Genomic DNA, 22,097 nt, shown 5'->3' on the forward strand with positions numbered 1-22,097 from the left:
CGTTGACTTTGTTAACTGGGGACTGAACATTAGCGAGTAATATACACAGAAGCGGTGGGTGATGTGCACGCATTCGAAGCCTCACTAGAAGACCGCTCCGGCACCCTCTCCTCTGGCGGAATTGCTTTGGGTCGGCCTCTGGAATCAGTTCTAATGCCCTGGGAGGTGCCAACAAAGGATGCGCTTTGGGAAAGTCACATTCCTGGTCGTAATGTTTTGATATAAAAATGGCTGCATTGGACCTTTAAGGTTTACCCACTGGGACATCACATATAAACACTTTTTAAAAATGTATCTTAACAAAACTCAAGGGAAAAAAGAAAAAAGACAATCTCAATCGTATTGTAGAACATTTCTTATTGCGTGGAATTACTTTACTCAAATGTTGACAATTGAGCTGAACAAATCAATCATGTATTACATGTTCTAAAATGGAAATACACAGCAATGGGAGGGGCAAGTGTGTTGAGGTTCTACATAGATAAATCAGTTATATCAGAGCAGAATTGCTATCATTGATTCTTATTGGTTACTTACAAACATGAGCCAAAATAACCTTGTACATCAGCAAGGAATACAATTCTTAATTTAAAACAAATACATTGATCTAAACAAAAATATAGTTATGTAGGTAACAACACTTGATATGATGTTGCCATTTTCAACCAATACAGGTTAATTAACACAATGTCCCATTTAATTGTGTGGCTCATTAGACATTGATTTGGACCATAGGCACGCCATCCAGCCATGCCCTTAGTGCAGCAACATCACATATAGAACCATGGCGAAAGCCTGAAATTCTAGTCTCTCTGGCTCCACTGCCTTGTGCCCTGCTATCTAAGTCTATATTACACCAGGCATCAAACCAACTCTAGTCTTCACTAACCAGAGGTACTCCTTGTCTTCAGAGGAACAGTCTCTTGCAGTTCAATGGGCCTCCACCCGTTTCAAAATAGAAACCTCTATCTCTACATGTGTATTACATATACTGTACATTTTAGACAATGTGAAAATATGAAAACCAATCAAATAATATATTTCCACGCATTTCAAAATAAAGCAATAGCTTCCTTACATTGTTCATGTTCCGAATTCCTCCATCATATGCATTCAACGGGCATATGAAACAAAGGCATGATACATCCTTGTAAAAGCAGTATACTTTCATATGTACGTACACCGTCTAAACCGTGGATTTGACATGGTTTAACTCTCCATGACCCGATCCAGCAGAACTGAGCTTCTCTGAGAAACACATCAAGGACAAACGGTGGACTTGAATCACAAGTGGCTTCCTATTGATTGGTTTGTTTAGAGATAGATTATGGGGACTGAAGGTCCTCTTGATGGCTGTCTATAACACTATATACACCTAGCTGGATACCGCATGCAAAGTCACACCCACTATGTTTAACAGCAAGTGGCAATGCACTGGTGCGTGCCATGTCTGTGGCAAATAGCATAGAAGCTGGATAGACAGACCACAGTAGACAGCCATACAGACAGGACAAGAGTAGCATGCTATGGGGAAGATATGCCGTGTTGCAGAACTAATCTCTTGATCCATTCCCCACATCTATCTGTCGATGTGCAACGCATTCCATCACCAGTGTCCCTGCAGTCAGGAACAAAACACCCCTCCCACCTCCTCCTTGCTCCCTCTCGCCCCCCCATGTTAGAAAATGCCATTTTAAAGCAGGATGACCTTTACACTAATATGATGAATGTGCTGCCATGGCTGTCAGGGGGTTGGGCGGGACACATCAATGACTAAAATAGAGACCCTTGCCCAGTGGACAGGGTGGGGCGATCGAAGACCCGTTGAGGACATGGGGGGTGGGGAGGAGAGGTCCCCATGTTGTCACAGGCAGAGCAGGCGGGAGCCCTCGTCCCCCTCCTCACCCTCAGTCTGGGGGATGCGGGGCAGCATGGCCGAGCGGGTCAAGCCCCAGAAACGAGGAGGGGACAAGTCTTTCTTGGTGGCTGTGAACTTCCAGCCCATGTGTGAAGCACAGGTACGACACTGAGCGATTGTCCAGGCATACCTGAGAGAGGAAAAACAGAAAGAACATATTAGTCCTCATGCATTTGTGCTGCATGCCACATTTCTTATTATTGTTGTCATAAGGCACCTGACACAGAAACTAATACCCTAGTTGGTTGTCTTTCAAATCCCCCTCAACATATATGGCATACCAGATAGTATTGTTCTAATCATCAGCTAATAGAGGCCTAAGGCTCTCGGAGGCTCTCCTTCCCAGATATTACACTGAGAAAGAACAGAGTGTGTGTCTAATCAATACAATCCACTCGCATCTCCTCTCTATTTGTTCCAGCCTCATTTCCTCCTCAGACCAAAGCCTTTGTTGGCTTTCACGTGGGAACGGCGGCAGGAGATGGAAGCAAGGCACACAGACAAACCACTCCCCTCCAGGCTCTCATCTGACACCTGTCAAATGAAGACGTATCCCAGTGTTCTCTTCTTGGCAATAGCATACCATTTGAAGTGGCTGCATGACAAGTATCACCCAGCAGCACTGGCAATTCAAATCGGCTGTATACTGACAAACACCAGTATACAGCCTAAAACTGCCATCTTGTGGGTCTGTTGCTCTCTCTACAACAAGTCTTCGCAGAACACCTTATGCTAACAGGCTGTAAAAGCACCCTTCCCCAGAAAAGCAGTGTGGCACATAGAGGTTGAGTGGAGCAAAAGCCCTTTCTTCCCGCTACCCCTCCATACCTCCACTCAGAGGACTTGAATAAGACTCAGCTTGACCAGTGCCAGCCCTCGAGGAGAATAAGTGGAGGCCGTTATTACTGTCATTATTATTACTGGAGGCTAACACCGGCACAAATGCATTGTCTCATGCAGAAAATGCATACTGGAGACCATTTATGAGGAGCGGCGTTGGTTGAAGGGGCCCTTACGTTACAGAACCACTGAGAAGCCCGTGGAGCGCTCCACTTCTCTTCAAACACTTCAGGTTCTACGTCAATACCTCGGTCAAGCCTGATGTTATGTACCCAGGCACCCGCACACACAGCTGCTGTATGTGTAAGGTATCCCCGCAAGGAGAACTATGTCAAAAAATATATATACATTTAGCATATTGACGACATACCAAAAATGACAAACAATACCATAAATGACAGTACACCAAAGGGCCAGACACTTTTGTTTTCAAGTCTTTAGCAGCTTAGATTATTCCTGGACCAAATAAGGTATTAAAGCGCAAATTAACCAAAAAAACTACTTCTCTGATTGAAAACGGCCTGTGTGCATAATATGAGTCAGAAACATGCATTCTAGTGTCAAAATTTATTACAAAATGTAAGTAGGATAATTTTGGTCATAAAGTCAGTATCGTCCCAAACTGAGATTTGCGAGATGTAAGCTTTCCTTGGGTTGGGTTTATTTTTATTTCAATCCTGCCCACATGTCCACAGCTGGCAGCACCCAAGTAATCATCAATTGAAGTGTTTCCCATAAAAACAAATCCAGCGCATCGGGGGTGCATTGCTATTTCTAGCTGTTCCCATAGACTTCCAGTCATTGAGCCCACGGCTATCGCGTCTCGGCAGAAATATATATTTACAAACATGACATGTTTTTTTTTTATTTATTACATGCTTTACATACTTTTTTGCAGCGGCGGCAACAATTTAGCAGTGGTGGATCACAGCTGCTTAATGAATATAGGGGAAACACTGAATTTGAAGTGCAGCTGCACACGACCCAATCGTAATGTCCACTAAACACATGGGTTTGGAACGCACACTGACCGTGCTAAATTTGATTTAACTTTGGATATCCCTATGGGGCTAGTTAGGATAGGGTATCCAAAGTCAAACAACTTTTGCAATGGTCACACACCGGCCAACTGAAGCCAATTGGCTACTTTCAGAATGTTACATCTTCACCATACCATCTGGTTTGTGCTTAGTGGGACTAAAATTTGTTTTTCAACAGGACAGTGACCCAAAACACACCTCCAGGCTGTGTAAGGGCTATTTGACCAATGAGAGCGATGGAGTGCTACATCAGATGACCTGGCCTCAACAATCACCCGACCTCAACCCAATTGAGATGGTTTGGGATGAGTTGGACCGCAGAGTGAAGGAAAAGCAGCCAACAAGTGCTGAGCATATGTGGGAACTCTGTTGGAAAAGCATTCCTCATGAAGCTGGTTGAGAGAATGCCAAGAGTGTGCAAAGCTGTCGTCAAGGCAAAGGTGACTACTTTGAAGAATCTCAAATATAAAATAGATTTTGATTTGTTTAACACTTATTTTGGTTACTACATGATTCCATATGTGTTATTTCATAGTTTTGATGTCTTCACTATTATTTTACAATGTAGAAAATTGTAAAAATAAAGAAAAACCATGGAATGAGTAGATGTGTCCAAACTTTTGACTGGTACTGTATATGTGCGTGTCATGTATAGAGAGGCATTACCCTGGAAACCAGCTGTGGAGCGTGGACGGCCTACCGACCAGGTTGAGGTTGCTGGCTTTGTAGACGGTCAGGGTCTCATGGACGTAGCCGTGGGGGTTGACATAGGCTGCCATGGGGCCGTACAGAGACAGGCTGCAGGAGAAGAGAGAGGAGACATGGTAGAGATTTCAAAAAAAGTTAGTCTAAACCACATTGTACAAATAGCAGCTGAATTGACTGTAGAAAATGACATGCAAACATTTTAAGTACCGGTATAGAAATATACTAAAACTACAAATATTCTAAAATTATACAAACATACTACAATGACCCCAGGCCAGGTGGCTAAGGCTGTGGTAAGGTACAGGTCAGAGAGTTTAGCCCAACTGAATGGGACAGTAGACAGAAAGATGGTTATGAAACCTAACTAGATGAATGTCAAGCAAGAGACAACTTCTGCTTAATCCTTCCTTCATCGCTCTCATTTGAGCAGAGTACAAACGCACCTGCAGCATCATTAATCTAGTGTGTTTGAAACGTATACTGTATTAAACACATCAGTCATCAGTTATGTACACTGAGTATACCAAACACTAGGAACACCTTCCTAATATTGAGTTTCACCCTCCCTTTTGACCTGAGAACAGAATCAATTTGTCAGGACATGGACTCTACAAGGTGTTGAAAGCGTTCCACAGGGACGCTCGACTGTGTTGACTCCAATGCTTCCCACAGTTGTGTCAAGTTGGCTGGATGTCCTTCGGGTGGTGGACCATTCATGATACACACCGGAAACGGTTGAGCGTGAAAAACCCAGCAGCGTTGCAGTTCTTGACACACTCAAACCAGTACGCCTGGCACCTATTATCATACCCTGTTCAAAGGCACTTAAATCTTTGTCTTGCCCAATCACCCTGTGAATGGTTCATATACACAATCCATTTTTCAATTGTCTCAAGGGTTAAAAATCCTTCTTTAACCTGTCTCCTCCCCTTCATCTACACTGATTGAAGTGGATTTAACAAGTGACATAAGGGATCATAGCTTTCACCTGGTCTGCCTATGTCATGGAAAGAGAAGATGTTCTTAATGTTATATATACTCAGTGTATAGCTGCCCGTTCCCTAGTAGGGCTGCACAGAACCAGAAATGGGTCTGGAGAAGCTCATTGCCTCTGCTTTTGGGTGCCTGTTTATCGCAACACTACCATCTCACTCTAACAACTAGTGTTAGACTACTCGACAGACACTATTCAGAGTCTAGGTGCATCTCTCCCTCACCTGAAGATCTCGTTCTTGGTGGTGATCTCTGTATCTTGGCACTGCTTGCAACACAGCGAGGTGCACTGTAGGAAAAAAAGACAACTAATGTGACTTCATGTTCAATCCACCAGACTTCTGTAGCAGAAGCAAACATCCCCGTAGTTATTGCCTGTACTAACAAGCACCTCAGAAGGGCCAGGTGTTTCTCTTTATAACCCTCTTTCTCCAGGCAGCAGCATGAGAGTGCTAATTATCTTCAAGCAGTGGTGCAGGCTCTGAGTGATGAAATCATAGCAGGGGGTGCAGAGTGGTCAGAGTGATGAAATCATAGCAGGGGGTGCAGAGTGGTCAGAGTGGAGATGAGGGTGATGATGGAGGTAGGGTTTAGGGAAGTAGCACTGTAACAGCTCTCAATGCATCAGAGAGTTCACAAAGGAAGGCAGCATCTCCGACCCACCGACTCAGAGGGGAAATTATCATCACTATACAGTATATAGGCAGTGGCTAAAAATACTGAACAAAAATATAAAACCAAACAAGTGCTGGTCACATGTTTCATGAAAAGTTCCATACACACAAAAGTCTGGTTTCTTTCAAATTTGGTGCACAAATTTGTCTACATCCCTGTTGGTGAGCATTTCTCCTTTGCCAAGATAATCCATCCACCTGACAGGTGTGGCATACCAAGAAGCTGATTAAACAACATGATCATTACACAGGTGCACCTTGTGCTGGGGACAATAAAAGGTCACTCTAAAATGTGCAACTTTGTCACACAACACAATGCCACAGATGTCTCAAGTTTTGAGGGAGCGTGCAATTGGCATGCTGACTGCAGGAATGTCCACCAGAGCTGTTGCCAGAGAATTTAATGTTGTTTTAGACAATTTGGTAGAACGTCCAACCGGACTAAAAACCGCAGACCACGTTTAACCACACCAGCCCAGGACCCCCACATCCGGATTCTTCGCCTGCAGGATCGTCTGAGACCAGCCACCCGGACAGATGATGAAACTGAGGAGTATTTCTGTCTGTAATAAAGCCCTTTAGTGGGGAAAAACTGATTCTGATTGGCTGAGCCTGGCTCCCCAGTGGGTGGTCCTAGCTCGCAAGTGGGCGTGCCAATGCCCTCCCAGGCCCACCCTTGGCTGTGCCCCTGCCCAGTCATGTGAAATCCATAGATTAGGGCCTAATTCATTAATTTAAATTGGCTGATTTCCTTATATGAACTGTAAATAAAAGCCCGTCTGGTGTTCAACCTTCCCAAGTTCTCTCACGTCACCCCGCTCCTCCGCTCTCTCCACTGGCTTCCAGTTGAAGCTCGCATCCGCTACAAGACCATGGTGATTGCCTACGGAGCTGTGAAGGGAACGGCACCTCCATACCTTCAGGCTCTGATCAGGCCCTACACCCAAACAAGGGCACTGCGTTCATCCACCACTGGCCTGCTGGCCCCCCTACCTCTGAGGAAGCACAGTTCCCGCTCAGCCCAGTCAAAACTGTTCGCTGCTCTGGCACCCCAATGGTGGAACAAGCTCCCTCACGACGCCAGGACAGCGGAGTCAATCACCACCTTCCGGAGACACCTGAAACCCCACCTCTTTAAGGAATACCTAGGATAGGATAAAGTAATCCTTCTAACCCCCCCCCCTTAAAAGATTTAGATGCACTATTGTAAAGTGGTTGTTCCACTGGATATCATAAGGTGAATGCACCATTTTGTAAGTCGCTCTGGATAAGAGCGTCTGCTAAATGACTTAAATGTAAATATTGAAATTGTCACATGCTGCATTTAAATTTTTGTTCAGTATATAGACACTAGCACATTAGAGGAGAGGGAAGAGAGAGAGACAGGGGCGTTTGTCACAGAACAGCAGGGAGGAGTAGGGGGTCAGAGGTTAGACAGATCAGTCGGGGAGTCAGTCGGTACAGCTGGATGGATGTGTGTTGTGTGTTTAGGGGTACATATCAGACAGTGTGTGGATGGTCAGTGCTAAATTGTAAGGTTTAGTGATGTGTATTTCTGGCTCTGTGCGTGGGCGCACATGTCTGTGTCTGTGCTCACCCGGGCCATGATGTCCAGCTCACAGCGCAGCCTCTGGATGGCACTGCCAATCTTCAGCAGCTGGAGCCGAAGGGCATCATCTATGGGCAGACAGGCCGCCACTCTATAGGAGAAATCTGGGAGGAAGGAGTGGGAGCAGGAATATTACAGTTCAGGATTTGAATTCCATGAGATTGTCAGTAGTACTCTAAAAGATTTTAGGTGGCATATATACTCTGAACAAAAATATAAAATGCAGCATGTAAAGTGTTGGTCCCATGTTAAATGAGCTGAGATAAAAGATCCAAGAACTTTTCCATACACACAAAAAGCTTATTTCTCTCAAATCTTGAGCACAAATTTGATTACATCCCTGTTAGTTAGCATTTCTCCTTTGCCAAGATAATCCATCCACCTGACAGGTGTGGCATATCAAGAAGCTGATTAAACAGCATGATCATTACACATGTGTACTTTGTGCTGGGGACCATAAAAGGCCCCTCTAAAATGTGATGTTTTGTAACGCAAACGCAATGCCACAGATGTCTCAAGTTGAGGGAGCGTGCAATTGGCATGATGACCGTAGGTAAAGTGGGGGAAAAAAGTATTTGATCCCCTGCTGATTTTGTACGTTTGCCCACTTACAAAGAAATGATCAGTCTATAATTTTAATAGTAGGTTTATTTGAACAGTGAGAGACAGAATAACAAAAAAATCCTGAAAAACGCATGTCAAAAATGTTATAAAATGATTTGCATTTTAATGAGGGAAATAAGTATTTGACCCCTCTGCAAAACATGACTTAGTACTTGGTGGCAAAACCCTTGTTGGCAATCACAGAGGTCAGACGTTTCTTGCAGTTGGCCACCAGGTTTGCACACATCTCAGGAGGGATTTTGTCCCACTCCTCTTTGCAGATCTTCTCCAAGTCATTAAGGTTTCGAGCCTGACGTTTGGCAACTTGAACCTTCAGCTCCCACCACAGATTTTCTATGGGATTAAGGTCTGGAGGCTGGCTAGGCCACTCCAGGACCTTAATGTGCATCTTCTTGAGCCCTCCTTTGTTGCCTTGGCCGTGTGTTTTGGGTCATTGTCATGCTGGAATACCCATCCACGACCCATTTTCAATGCCCTGGCTGAGGGAAGGAGGTTCTCACCCAAGATTTGACGATGCATGGCCCCGTCCATCGTCCATTTGATGCCTCCTCCTCCAAACACGGCAAGTTGAGTTGATGTCAAAGAGCTCCATTTTGGTCTCATCTGACCACAACACTTTCACCCAGTTGTCCTCTGAATCATTCAGATGTTCATTGGCAAACTTCAGACGAGCATGTATATGTATTCTTGAGCAGGGGGACCTTGCGGGCGCTGCAGGATTTCAGTCCTTCACGGCGTAGTGTGTTACCAATTGTTTTCTTGGTTACTATGGTCCCAGCTGCCTTGAGATCATTGACAAGATCCTCCCGTGTAGTTCTGGGCTGATTCCTCACATTTCTCATGATCATTGCAACTCCATGAGGTGAGATCTTGCATGGAGCCCCAGGCCGAGGGATATTGACAGTTCTTTTGTGTTTATTCCATTTGAGAATAATCGCACCAACTGTTGTCACCTTCTCACCAAGCTGCTTGGCGATGGTCTTATAGCCCATTCCAGCCTTGTGTAGGTCTACAATCTTGTCCCTGACATCCTTGGAGAGCTCTTTGGTCTTGGCCATGGTGGAGAGTTTGGAATCTGATTGATTGATTGCTTCTGTGGACAGGTGTCTGTTATACAGGTAACAAACTGAGATTAGGAGCACTCCCTTTAAGAGTGTGCTCCTAATCTCAGCTCGTTACCTGTATAAAAGACACCTGGGAGACAGAAATCTTTCTGATTGAGAGGGGGTCAAATACTTATTTCCCTCATTAAAATGCAAATCAATTTAACATTTTTGACATGCATTTTTCTGGATATTTTTGTTGTTATTCTGTCTCTCACTGTTCAAATAAACCTACCATTACAATTATAGACTGATCATTTCTTTGTCAGTGGCCAAACGTACAAAATCAGCAGGGGACCAAATACTTTTTTCCCCCACTGTATGTGGACCAGAGCTTTTGGCAGTACGTCCAGCCAGCTTCACAACCGCAAACCAAGTGAAAATGTCCTTGTTCTTCCATGGCCTGAATACTCACCAGATGTCTCAAGTTTTGAGGGAGTGTGCAATTGGCATGCTGACTGCAGGTATGTGGACCAGAGCTTTTGGCAGTACGTCCAGCCAGCTTCACAACCGCAAACCAAGTGAAAATGTCCTTGTTCTTCCATGGCCTGAAGCATGTTTGGGATGCTCTGGATTGACATGTACGACAGCGTTCCAGTTCCCGCCAATATCCAGCAACTTCGCACAGCCATCGAAGAGGAGTGGAACCAACATTCCACAGGCCACAATCAACAGCCTGATCAACTATATGTGAAGGAGATGTGTCACGCTGCATGAGGCAAATGGTGGTCACACCAGATACTGACTGGTTTTCTGATCCACACCCCTAACTTTTTTAAAAAGGTATCTGTGACCAACAGATGCATATCTGTATTCCCAGTCATGTAAAATCCATAAATTAGGGCCTAATGAATTTATTCCAATTGACTGATTTCCTTATAGGAACTGTAAATAAGTAAAATCTTTGAAATTGTTTCATTTATTTTTTTGTTCAGTGTATATACACAGTATACATGGTCTAGAGGACAGTTGTACCTATAGCGTTTGTGGGGAGGGAATCATCCTTGAGGTTCTCGTCCCACTCATGGAGCTGTCTCTTCACTCTCTTCATCAGAGTCTCCTGGGAGACAAACACAAGAAACCATGTTACAAACAAGATGTGTGTCATAACAGTCACTAAACTCACTTACAGTATTTCTCTGAAACGCATTATGGAATAAATCAGCTCAATCATGTTCCAGTGGAAATGTTTTGTCTGTACACACACACAGTAGTTCTATCTAGCCCTGATAGGTTAGCACACTAACCTACAGAGCAGAGATGAGCAGGGCATTCAGTACTCACAGAGTCATAGAGGGCGTAGACCCAGGAAGGCCATGAGGTCATGTTGGCACAGTGAAACTTCCTCTGAGGAGGACAGAGGCAAACACACAGACAACAAAACCTCAGCAAGAGAACATCTTTATTCATCTTCATTGTTGAACACAAACACTGGGATGCCAGGTCGCATTCAGGAGTGAGCAACTGTATAAAGAGCGGATATGTTTTCTTTTCCCATATGACAAAGAAGCATGTCTGTTCTAGCTAAAACAAGTTTATATGAACACTTCATAAGGTTGGGCCTTGATTTGAACACATCTCATGTTTTGTATGTCTCGGCTTGAAGACTGCCACCTCTCCTCGGCATCTTAAACAACACCCTAACAAACAATTAACGTTGACTCCATCCCTCCCCGTTCCTAATTTCCACAAGAATAATGTGTGTCGGACCTGGCGGTAGGTGGCCCACCAGCGCTGGGCCTGTTTGCAGCTCTGGGCGGGGGGTCTGGAGGAGGGGTGCATGTGGAGGCGGGACAGGGGCGTGAGCTGCACTGCAGTCAGGGGGTCCGGTAGAATCCGCTCGGGGAGGATCTGCACCTTGGCCTGTCTGATCCTGGAAGAGACAAGAGACAAGACACAGAGAGAATTGGGGGCTAGATAAAGATAGTGAATAAACCCTTAGGTACGTATACTATGCATTTCAATTACAAAGCAAAAGCATACTTCATCAGAGAGAGGAGATAATCTGGGGCCTTAGTGAAAAAAAACATTACGTGGTGGATTAAAGCATGCAATTTGGTGCAAACATTCCTCAGGTGACAACATCCCAGAAGGGGTGCACATTAACATTTTACCAGGAATAGAGTTTTTTGCGTAAATCCAAAATGGCTTCCATAATAAAGGTATTTGACCATAAAACGGTTATGCAACAAATAAAAGCAGGACATTTGGTACAAACATTCCTCAGATGATATAAAAACATCCTAGAAGGGGTGCTCATTGCAAATAGCTTGTGCGAATATCTGCATAAGCCAGACACAGAGCACAAACATACCATATTATGGTGTGGTACCTGCCCTTAAAAACATACATAGTGGCACAGCCAGTCCACAAGGTGGCGTAGCGCCAGTCTTACATTCTTTGGAGAAAACCCTGCCGGACATATTAACTCTGGCTTCATTCATACATTAGACCAGTCAGCACAATGCTAGCAGCCAACCATATTTAGCCTAGGCCTACTCAACGTAAAGTCCCCAAAAGAAAACATCACTTACGTGCATGACTTTAAATTGTATTGCTTACTATTATTTCCATGCTACAGGCCACCTCTCAACACATTTACTGAAGGCAATCTCCATCTCGCATTCCCAAATCTCCAAACTAGCTTTGTGATACTGGCAGATGCTCAAAATATAAACTGCAGCTACTCAGTGTTAACAAAACGGCTGGTACACTGTGTCCACAAACGTGCTTGAGGAAATGGACATCTGCTACATTGTTCCATGTTACAATAACAAAAGTGAGTGCACAGGCTTGACTAGTCAGATTCACAGTGATTTGATCAACCACTGCGCTATCCATGGTGCTGAATCTCTGCTACTAGGCCTATTTGCTTGTATATAACCATGTCAGAGGTGAAAGGCTTGCCTTTGAGATGAATACATTCATGGATGTACAGTGAGGGAAAAAAGTACTTGATCCCCTGTGGATTTTGTACGTTTGCCCACTTACAAAGAAATGATCAGTCTATAATTTTAATGGTAGGTTTATTTGAACAGTGAGAGACAGAATAACAACAACAAAAATCCAGAAAAACACATGTCAAAAATGTTATAAAATGATTTGCATTTTAATGAGGGAAATAAGTATTTGACCCATCTGCAAAACATGACTTAGTACTTGGTGGCAAAACCCTTGTTGGCAATCACAGAGGTCAGACGTTTCTTGTAGTTGGCCACCAGGTTTGCACACATCTCAGGAGGGATTTTGTCCCACTCCTCTTTGCAGATCTTCCCCAAGTCATTAAGGTTTCGAGGCTGACGTTTGGCAACTCGAACCTTCAGCTCCCTCCACAGATTTTCTATGGGATTAAGGTCTGGAGACTGGCTAGGCCACTCCAGGACCTTAATGTGCTTCTTCTTGAGCCGCTTCTTTGTTGCCTTGGCCGTGAGTTTTGGGTCATTGTCATGCTGGAATACCCATCCACGACCCATTTTCAATGCCCTGGCTGAGGGAAGGAGGTTCTCACCCAAGATTTGACGGTACACGGCCCCGTCCATCGTCCCTTTGATGCGGTGAAGTTGTCCTGTCCCCTTAGCAGAAAAACACTCCCAAAGCATAATGTTTCCACCTCCATGTTTGACCGGGGGGATGGTGTTCTTGGGGTCATAGGCAGCATTCCTCCTTCTCCAAACACGGCGAATTGAGTTGATGCCAAAGAGCTCCATTTTGGTCTCATCTGACCACAACACTTTCACTCAGATGTCCTCTGAATCATTCAGATGTTCATTGGCAAACTTCAGACGAGCATGTATATGTATTCTTGAGCAGGGGGACCTTGTGGGCGCTGCAGGATTTCAGTCCTTCACGGCGTAGTGTGTTACCAATTGTTTTTTCTTGGTGACTATGGTCCCAGCTGCCTTGAGATCATTGACAAGATCCTCCCGTGTAGTTCTGGGCTGATTCCTCACCGTTCTCATGATCATTGCAACTCCACGAGGTGAGATCTTGCATGGAGCCCCAGGCCGAGGGAGATTGACAGTTCTTTTGTGTTTCTTCCATTTGCGAATAATCGCACCAACTGTTGTCACCTTCTCACCAAGCTGCTTGGCAATGGTCTTGTAGCCCATTCCAGCCTTGTGTAGGTCTACAATCTTGTCCCTGACATCCTTGGAGAGCTCTTTGGTCTTGGCCATGATGGAGAGTTTGGAATCTGATTGATTGATTGCTTCTGTGGACAGGTGTCTTTTTTACAGGTAACAAGCTGAGATTAGGAGCACTCCCTTTAAGAGTGCGCTCCTAATCTCAGCTCGTTACCTGTATAAAAGACACCTGGGAGACAGAAATCTTTCTCTTTTGAGAGGGGGTCAAATACTTATTTCCCTCATTAAAATGCAAATCAATTTATACAATTTTTGACATGCATTTTTCTGGATATTTTTGTTGTTATTCTGTCACTGTTCAAATAAACCTACCATTAAAATTATAGACTGATCATTTCTTTGTCAGTGGGCAAACGTACAAAATCAGCAGGGGATCAAATACTTTTTCCCTCACTGTATGTACTCTATATGTATTGTCTTTTCTCTGTGGGACTGATGACCATTTCAATGCTAATAAACAGTAGACACATGTTGAAGCGGTCACCAGGGTGTATAGATCGCAGGGTGATCAGTGTAGGGTAAATGACCGCCGACACAATCATAGGTAAGTCACCAAGTGCACCAACAGGTCCAAATTGTTTTGACCTCAGGGGGTCTATGTACACCTACTAATGAATAGACCGACTGAAGACGCGAGAGATATCATTATAAACACTATTAATGTACATGGAATACATGGGGTTTCCATGGTAATGAAGATCTTAGTGACGTAAAGTTCTAGAACAGCTTAATCAGTGAGCGGTTGACCTCTATAATAACCAGGTGCAGCAGCCTGTTCTTCCTCCATGTCTCATATATGTTGGAATGTAATATGAACTGAACTGTGTGAGATATTTAACTATTCAATGAAGAAACTGAAATGTTCGCACCTTCCCTATCTGCAGAAACTTTAGTTGCGGCAAAAATGTTACTAAATTTAAAAGTTCCTCAGTTAAAATTTGGATTAAATTATGAGTAAACTGTGTTACAGAACAACAACGCCAGCTTAAACCATAGCTTCAGTTTTACAGATACTTTCCTGCAATTCTACCCACCGTGCCATGACTTATGCCATGTTAATATGACATCTGAGTGAGTGAGAGTGACTAACAAAATAAATGGCTTTCGTGCCCAGTCGGTATTCGGCCATGATAACTACAAGTTTAAATAGCTGGCGCAACTAATTTACCAATCCAAAAGTTGTTAGCTAGCTGACTGACACTAGCTTGGTTTCCATCCAACTGGCGACAGATTTATGGGAATATTATAAAATCTGCCTAATAAAATTGGGCTTGTTAAATGGATTTCCATCACATTTCCAACTCTACTGATGTTTTTTGACACAATAAATGTAGCGTTAGATAGTGAATGTGCCCACTCTGGTATTGGCACGTGCTCTCTAGCCAACAGCTCGCAGAAATAGTGTGGGTATTGTTGTATTTATTTAACTAGGCAAGTCAGTTAAGAACAAATTCTTATTTACAATGTCGGCCTACCCCAGCCAAACCAAAACGACGCTGGGCCAATTGTGCGCCGCCCTATGGGACTCCCAATCACGGCCGGTTGTGATACAGCCTGGAATCGAACCAGGGTCTGTAGTGACACCTATTATGGATTATTAAAAGTGCGAGAATTTTTATTTGTCAAATGGCAGCCAAGCATCGATCATCATGTCAACAGGATGAGCCCCTCGATATTTATTGGAAATGACCATCAAGCTCATCAACTTGCACTTTGACCACCATTTGAAGTTCGTCGTAACTTATTTATTATGTCGCCGAATAAACTGCATGCTTTCCCAAGTCATAGTGGGATGACCACAAGTTTATTTCGAATGATGATTATTATACTGAACAAAAATATAAATCCAACATGTAGCAATTTCAACGAGTTTACTGAGTTACAGATCATATAAAGAAATCAGTAAATCAAAATAAAGAAATAAATTAGGCCCCAATTAATGACTGGGCAGGGGCACAGCCATGATTGGGCTTGGGAGGGTAAAGGCCCACACACTGGGGAGCTGGCCTAGCCAAACAGCATTAGTTTTCCCCACAAAAGGGTTTTATTACAGACAGAAATACTCCTCAGTTTCATCAGCTGTCCGGGTGGCTGGTCTCAAATGATACCGCAGGTGAAAAAGCCGGATATGGAGGTCCTGGGCTGGCGTGGTTACATGTGGTCTGTGGTTGTGAGGCTGGCTGGATATACTGCCTAATTCAACATTGGAGGCGGTTTATGGTCGACAAATGAACATTAAATTCTCTGTCAACAGCTCTGCAGTCAGCATGCAAATTGCACGCTCCCTCTAAAATTGAGACATCTGTGGCATTGTGTTGTGTGACAAAACTGCACATTTTAGAATGGCCTTTTATTGTGCCCGCAGCACAAGGTGCACCTGTGTAATTATCCTGTTGTTTAATCATATTCTTGATATGCTTTTTGTGTGCATTTACAATTTCTGTGATCTTAGCTCATGAAACCACTTTATATGTTGCGTTTATATTTCCGTTCAGTGTGCATGTACAGTACCAGTCAAAAATGTGGACACAACTACTCATGCAAGAGTTTTTCATTATTTTAACTATTTTCTAGATTGTAGAATAATAGTGAAGACATCAAAACTATGAAATAACACATATGGAATAATGTAGTTACACCTCCAGGCTGTGTAAGGGCTATTTTACCAAGGAGAGTGATGGAGTGCTGCATCAGATGACCAGGCCTCCACAATCACCCGACCTCAACCAAATTGAAATGGTTTGGGATGAGTTGACCCGCAGAGTGAAGGATAAGGAGTCAAGTGATCAGCATTGTGGGAACTGCTTCAAGACTGTTGGGAAAGCATTCCTCATGAAGCTGGTTGAGAGAATGCCAAGGTGTGCAAAGCTATCATCAAGGCAAAGGGTGGCAACTTAAGAATCTCAAATATATTTTGATTTGTTTAACACTTTTTTGGTTACTAAATGATTCCATGTGTTATTTCGTAGTTTTGATGTCTTCACTATTATTCTACAATGTAGAAAATAGTCAAAATAAAGAAAAGGTGTGTCCAAAATTTTGACTGGTAATGAACTGGCAGCTTCATTAAATAGTACCCACAAAACACCAGTCTCAACATCAACAGTGAAGAGGCGACTCCGGAATGCTGGCCTTCTAGGCAGAGTTCCTCTGTCCAGTGTCAGTGTTCTTTTGCCCATCTTTAACTTTTCTTTTTATTGGCCAGTCTGAGATATGGCTTTTCCTTTGCAACTCTGCCTAGAAGGCCAGCATTCCGGAGTCGCCTCTTCACTGTTGACGTTGAGACTGGTGGTTTGCGGGTACTATTTAATGAAGCTGCCAGTTGAGGACTTCTGAGGCATCTGTTTCTCAAACTAGACACTGTAATGTACTTGTCCTCTTGCTCAGTTGTGCACCGGGGCCTCCCACTCCTCTTTCTATTCTGGTTAGAGACAGTTTGGATGGAAACCTGCTTAGTGACTGAAATATCAAAAGGAATTGCTTATGCACAACCAAATTTCGAAATTGCACCTTGTGTATTCTACCTCTCAACAACCATGTATTTGGGAAAGAAATACTGCTGTAACTATATAATGCTGGTCACAAAACAATTGGTTTACCACTGTCTCTGAGGATATATGATTGTCCACCCCTTATAGGGAATACTGTCTGATGTGCTTTCCCACTCAGATGATACAAATAGAGTTTTCCATCTTGTGGTTACTTATGGTATCACTTACAACATATTTCCTGCTCATACATACATAATCTCTACTTACAGTTGAAGTCGGAAGTTTACATACACCTTAGCCAACTACATTTAAACTCAGTTTTTCACAATTCCTAACATTTAATCCTAGTACAAATTCCCTGTCTTAGGTCAGTTAGGATCACCATTTTATTTTAAGAATGTGAAACGTCAGAATAATAGTATAGAATGATTTATTTCATCTTTTATTTCTTTCATCACTTTCCCAGTGGGTCAGAAGTTTACATACACTCAATTAGTATTTGGTAGCATTGTCTTTAAATTGTTTAACTTGGGTCAAACGTTTCCGGTAGCCTTCCACAAGCTTCCCACAATAAGTTGGGTGAATTTTGGCCCATTCCTCCTGATAGAGCTGGTGTAACTGAGTCAGGTTTGTAGGCCTCCTTGCTCGCACATGCTTTTTCAGTTCTGCCCACACATTTTCTATAGGATTGAGGTCAGGGCTTTGTGATGGCCACTCCAATACCTTGACTTTGTTGTCCTTAAGCCATTTTGCCACAACTTTGGAAGTATGCTTGGGGTCATTGTCCCTTTGGAAGACCCATTTGCGACCAAGCTTTAACTTCTTGACTGATGTCTTGAGATGTTGCTTCAATATTTCCACATAAGTTTCCTACCTCATGATGCCATCAATTTTGTGAAGTGCACCAGTCCCTCCTGCAGCAAAGCACCCCCCACAACATGATGCTGCCACCCCCATGCTTCACGGTTGGGATGGTGTTCTTCGGCTTGCAAGCCTCCCCCTTTTTCCTCCAAACATAACGATGGTCATTATGGCCAAACAGTTCTATTTTTGTTTCATCAGACCAGAGGACATTTCTCCAAAAAGTACGATCTTTGTCCCCATGTGCAGTTGCAAACCGTAGTCTGGCTTTTTTATGGCGGTTTTGGAGCATTGGATTCTTCCTTGCTGAGCAGCCTTTCAGGTTATGTCAATATAGAACTTGTTTTACTGTGCATATAGATACTTTTGTACCTGTTTCCTCCAGTATCTTCACAAGGTCCTTTGCTGCTGTTCTGGGATTAATTACACTTTTCGCACCAAAGTACGTTCATCTCTAGGAGACAGAACGCATCGCCTCCCTGAGCGGTATGACGGCTGCGTGGTCCCATGGTGTTAATACTTGCGTACTATTCTTTATACAGATGAACGTGGTACCCTTCAGGCGTTTGGAAATTGCTCCCAAGGATGAACCAGACTTGTGGAGATCAACAGTTTCTTTTCTGATGTCTTGGCTGATTTCTTTTGATTTTCCCATGATGTCAAGCAAAGAGGTACTGAGTTTGAAGTTAGGCCTTGAAATGCATCCACAGGTACACCTCTAATTGACTCAAATTATGGCAATTAGCCTAGCAGAGGCTTCTAAAACCATGACATACTTTTCTGGAATTTTCCAAGCTGTTTAAAGGCACATTCAACTTAGTGTATGTACATTTCTGACCCACTGGAATTGTGATACAGTAAATTCTAAGTGAAATAATCTGTCTGTAAACAATTGTTGGAAAAATTACTTGTGTCATGCACAAAGTAGATGTCCTAACCGACTTGACAAAACTATAGTTTCTTAACAAGAAATTTGAGGAGTGGTTGAAAAACAAGTTTTAATGACTCCAACCTAAGTGTATGTAAACTTCCCACTTCAACTGTAATGGCCATGAAGATAATGCCTTTATAAATCCGAAAATGATGATAGTCAAAGTGAAGCTCAACTGATAGACAGATTGGATATATGTTGGTCTGTGTCTTATTAGCCGTTTTACTCATTACTATGCCCAGGTTCTACGAGGTTCTAGGTCGTTCTGGTCTGGTCAGTAACATTTAGTTCCACTCACCCATCGGCTTGGGTTCTGATCTCATGGACCTTGAACCGCTGCCGTCCGACTGCCTTCACTTTGACTGTCTCAATGCCGTACTCCTGCTCCTCCCGGTAAGCATAGATCTCAGCCGTCGTCCCAAACTCTGCCTGCACCTCGCCTGTTTCACTGGGGGGAGTACAGACATCTATTTAGCAACACCCTATTGTGCTCTACTCTAGCCATGCTCACACGTAGAGCAATACACACCAATCAAATGCATTCTAATACATGAGAGAGAATGAGCAAGAGAAAACTTTGTGGAGAGGGGTAGCCAATTGGAATGCAGCCCATTACGATTCCCACTCTTTCTGAACCCATACACTCTCCCTCCGTCCCCCTCTGCCGTCCTCCTCCTCCTCTCTCCCGCCATACCTGTGTGCGAGAACAGCAAAGGTGCGGTCTCTCTGGATAATGCTTCGCATCATGCTGACCTCCTGCGGTCTGAAGAGCTGCAGCGGCAGGGTCTGTCCTGGGATCAGCATGACAGCTGTGAACGGCAGCACTGGGATGGTCTGGCAGCTGTCGTCATCGTGCACCGTGCGCCCATGAAACTCCTCCATGTCTGAGCCCAGGTACTGGGAGGGAAGGGGGCATTGGAGGGAGAGACATTATCAGATACACAAACAAACAGCACTACTGGAATCAGTAGGCAAATCTAACTGTACTGCTTATTTGAATAAATTACTGACTAAGTGATTAAAAGGCAGAAGGGAAGCATTTCCCAGATACGGAAAGAAGAATTAGTACTGTGTGTGTAGAAAACCCCATACTGAATACTGATACAGCTGCACAACAATACTTTGTAGAAGTAAATATAAAACCCACAGCATGTGAAGTTGGAAGACTGGGGTCAAAGTTTATGTTTGGTTTTTCTGCATCCTCTGCATCCTCACGGTCCTCAGTCTCCATCTCATTCTCCTCTTCCTCTTCATTTTCTATAATAGTGATTGGCAAGCAATACATACTTAAACAAGCACATATGTACTCTCTCTTTCACTTCAAATGACCCCATTGTAAAAAAAAAAAAGAAGAAGTATTTCCCTTAGTCATTGTGTTGACAACAGCATAACCTGTTGGACATGCATTTAGATGATGATTACCAGTGATCATACACACAGACCAAAAAACCTAGCTCTGGCAAGCTACTGCATCTTAATGCCAAGTACAAGTAGACTGACATGACTATCAACTGGGGATTAAATCACATTAGCATACATGGTAGCTAGCTAACTAAATAGACAATTTAATTACAGTCTGTTGAAACAATTCCATAGCTAGCTAGCAAGATATTACAAATTATAAAACAAGCAATCAATCCGTCAAGATAAAAAATAAAAATAATTGCTTGACTGCGACAGCGATTGAGTGAGTTGATTATGCTCTGTCACTTGAAGTGGTGTGGCCTCGATTCTTTGCAGAATACAAAACTGATTTTGGCTTGCATAACGAGGCTTTACCATTTACAATAACCAACGTATTCAGTACACTAGTATACCAATGCAATTCAACTGAAGACACATTTACCGGGTAAAAGTTGTAGTTGGTTGCCCATGTTGTCGTTGATATTGTTGTCGCCTGCACCCCTCTCGTCGGCCATATCCTTCTGTTTACACCATAGACTGTAAAAAAATGGTTTAGACTCTTCTTTCTCAGTGGTGTCTTACCGCAGGGTATGCGTCGAAAACGACTCACTATCGTCCCTCAGTGGAAGGAGCTAGTCTTGTATTCCTGTTTTCAAAATGAATTATGCATTTTGGGTTAAGGGAATTATTATTTCAAGTTTCGAAGTTTATTCGCTACGTGCACAGGATACAGCAGGTGTAAACCGTACCTTGATAGCTCATACTGGAGCGGTTGAGGTGGATTTATAAATAAAAAGTGACTGATAGTAGAATATATACTGCTCAAAAAAATTAAGGGAACACTTAAACAACACATCCTAGATCTGAATGAAATAAATAATCTTATTAAATACGTTTTTCTTTACATAGTTTAATGTGCTGACAACAAAATCACACAAAAATAATCAATGGAAATCCAATTTATCAACCCATGGAGGTCTGTATTTGGAGTCACACTCAAAATTAAAGTGGAAAACCACACTACAGGCTGATCCAACTTTGATGTAATGTCCTTAAAACAAGTCAAAATGAGGCTCAGTAGTGTGTGTGGCCTCCACGTGCCTGTATGACCTCCCTACAACGCCTGGGCATGCTCCTGATGAGGTGGCGGATGGTCTCCTGAGGGATCTCCTCCCAGACCTGGACTAAATCATCCGCCAACTCCTGGACAGTCTGTGGTGCAACGTGGCGTTGGTGGATGGAGCGAGACATGATGTCCCAGATGTGCTCAATTGGATTCAGGTCTGGAGAACGGGCGGGCCAGTCCATAGCATCAATGCCTTCCTCTTGCAGGAACTGCTGACACACTCCAGCCACATGAGGTCTAGCATTGTCTTGCATTAGGAGGAACCCAGGGCCAACCGCACCAGCATATGGTCTCACAAGGGGTCTGAGGATCTCATCTCGGTACCTAATGGCAGTCAGGCTACCTCTGGCGAGCACATGGAGGGCTGTGCGGCCCCCCAAAGAAATGCCACCCCACACCATGCCTGACCCACCGCCAAACCGGTCATGCTGGAGGATGTTGCAGGCAGCAGAACGTTCTCCACGGCATCTTCAGACTCTGTCACGTCTGTCACGTGCTCAGTGTGAACCTGCTTTCATCTGTGAAGAGCACAGGGTGCCAGTGGCGAATTTGCCAATCTTGGTGTTCTCTGGCAAATGCCAAACGTCCTGCACGGTGTTGGGCTGTAAGCACAACCCCCACCTGTGGACGTCG

At 43.7% G+C, this 22,097-nt stretch overlaps 1 protein-coding gene across 1 annotated transcript; it reads right to left on the reverse strand.

Moving 5' to 3' along the window:
- Positions 1–337: 337 nt before the first annotated feature.
- Positions 338–20,939, reverse strand: crbn (cereblon). Its single transcript, XM_045691655.2, has 11 exons — positions 20,781–20,939; positions 20,082–20,191; positions 19,629–19,831; positions 19,233–19,382; positions 11,220–11,382; positions 10,794–10,856; positions 10,485–10,569; positions 7,771–7,886; positions 5,724–5,788; positions 4,465–4,596; positions 338–2,048 (listed from the first exon to the last, which is right to left on the reverse strand). Exons 1-11 carry the CDS (start codon positions 20,851–20,853, stop codon positions 1,865–1,867), a joined length of 1,344 nt encoding a protein of 447 aa, XP_045547611.2. The 5' UTR covers positions 20,854–20,939; the 3' UTR covers positions 338–1,864.
- Positions 20,940–22,097: the final 1,158 nt, after the last annotated feature.

The sequence above is a fragment of the Salmo salar genome, chromosome 12 (genome assembly GCF_965601325.2).
Source record: "Salmo salar chromosome 12, fSalSal1, whole genome shotgun sequence".
NCBI classification, from domain to species: Eukaryota; Metazoa; Chordata; class Actinopteri; order Salmoniformes; family Salmonidae; genus Salmo; species Salmo salar.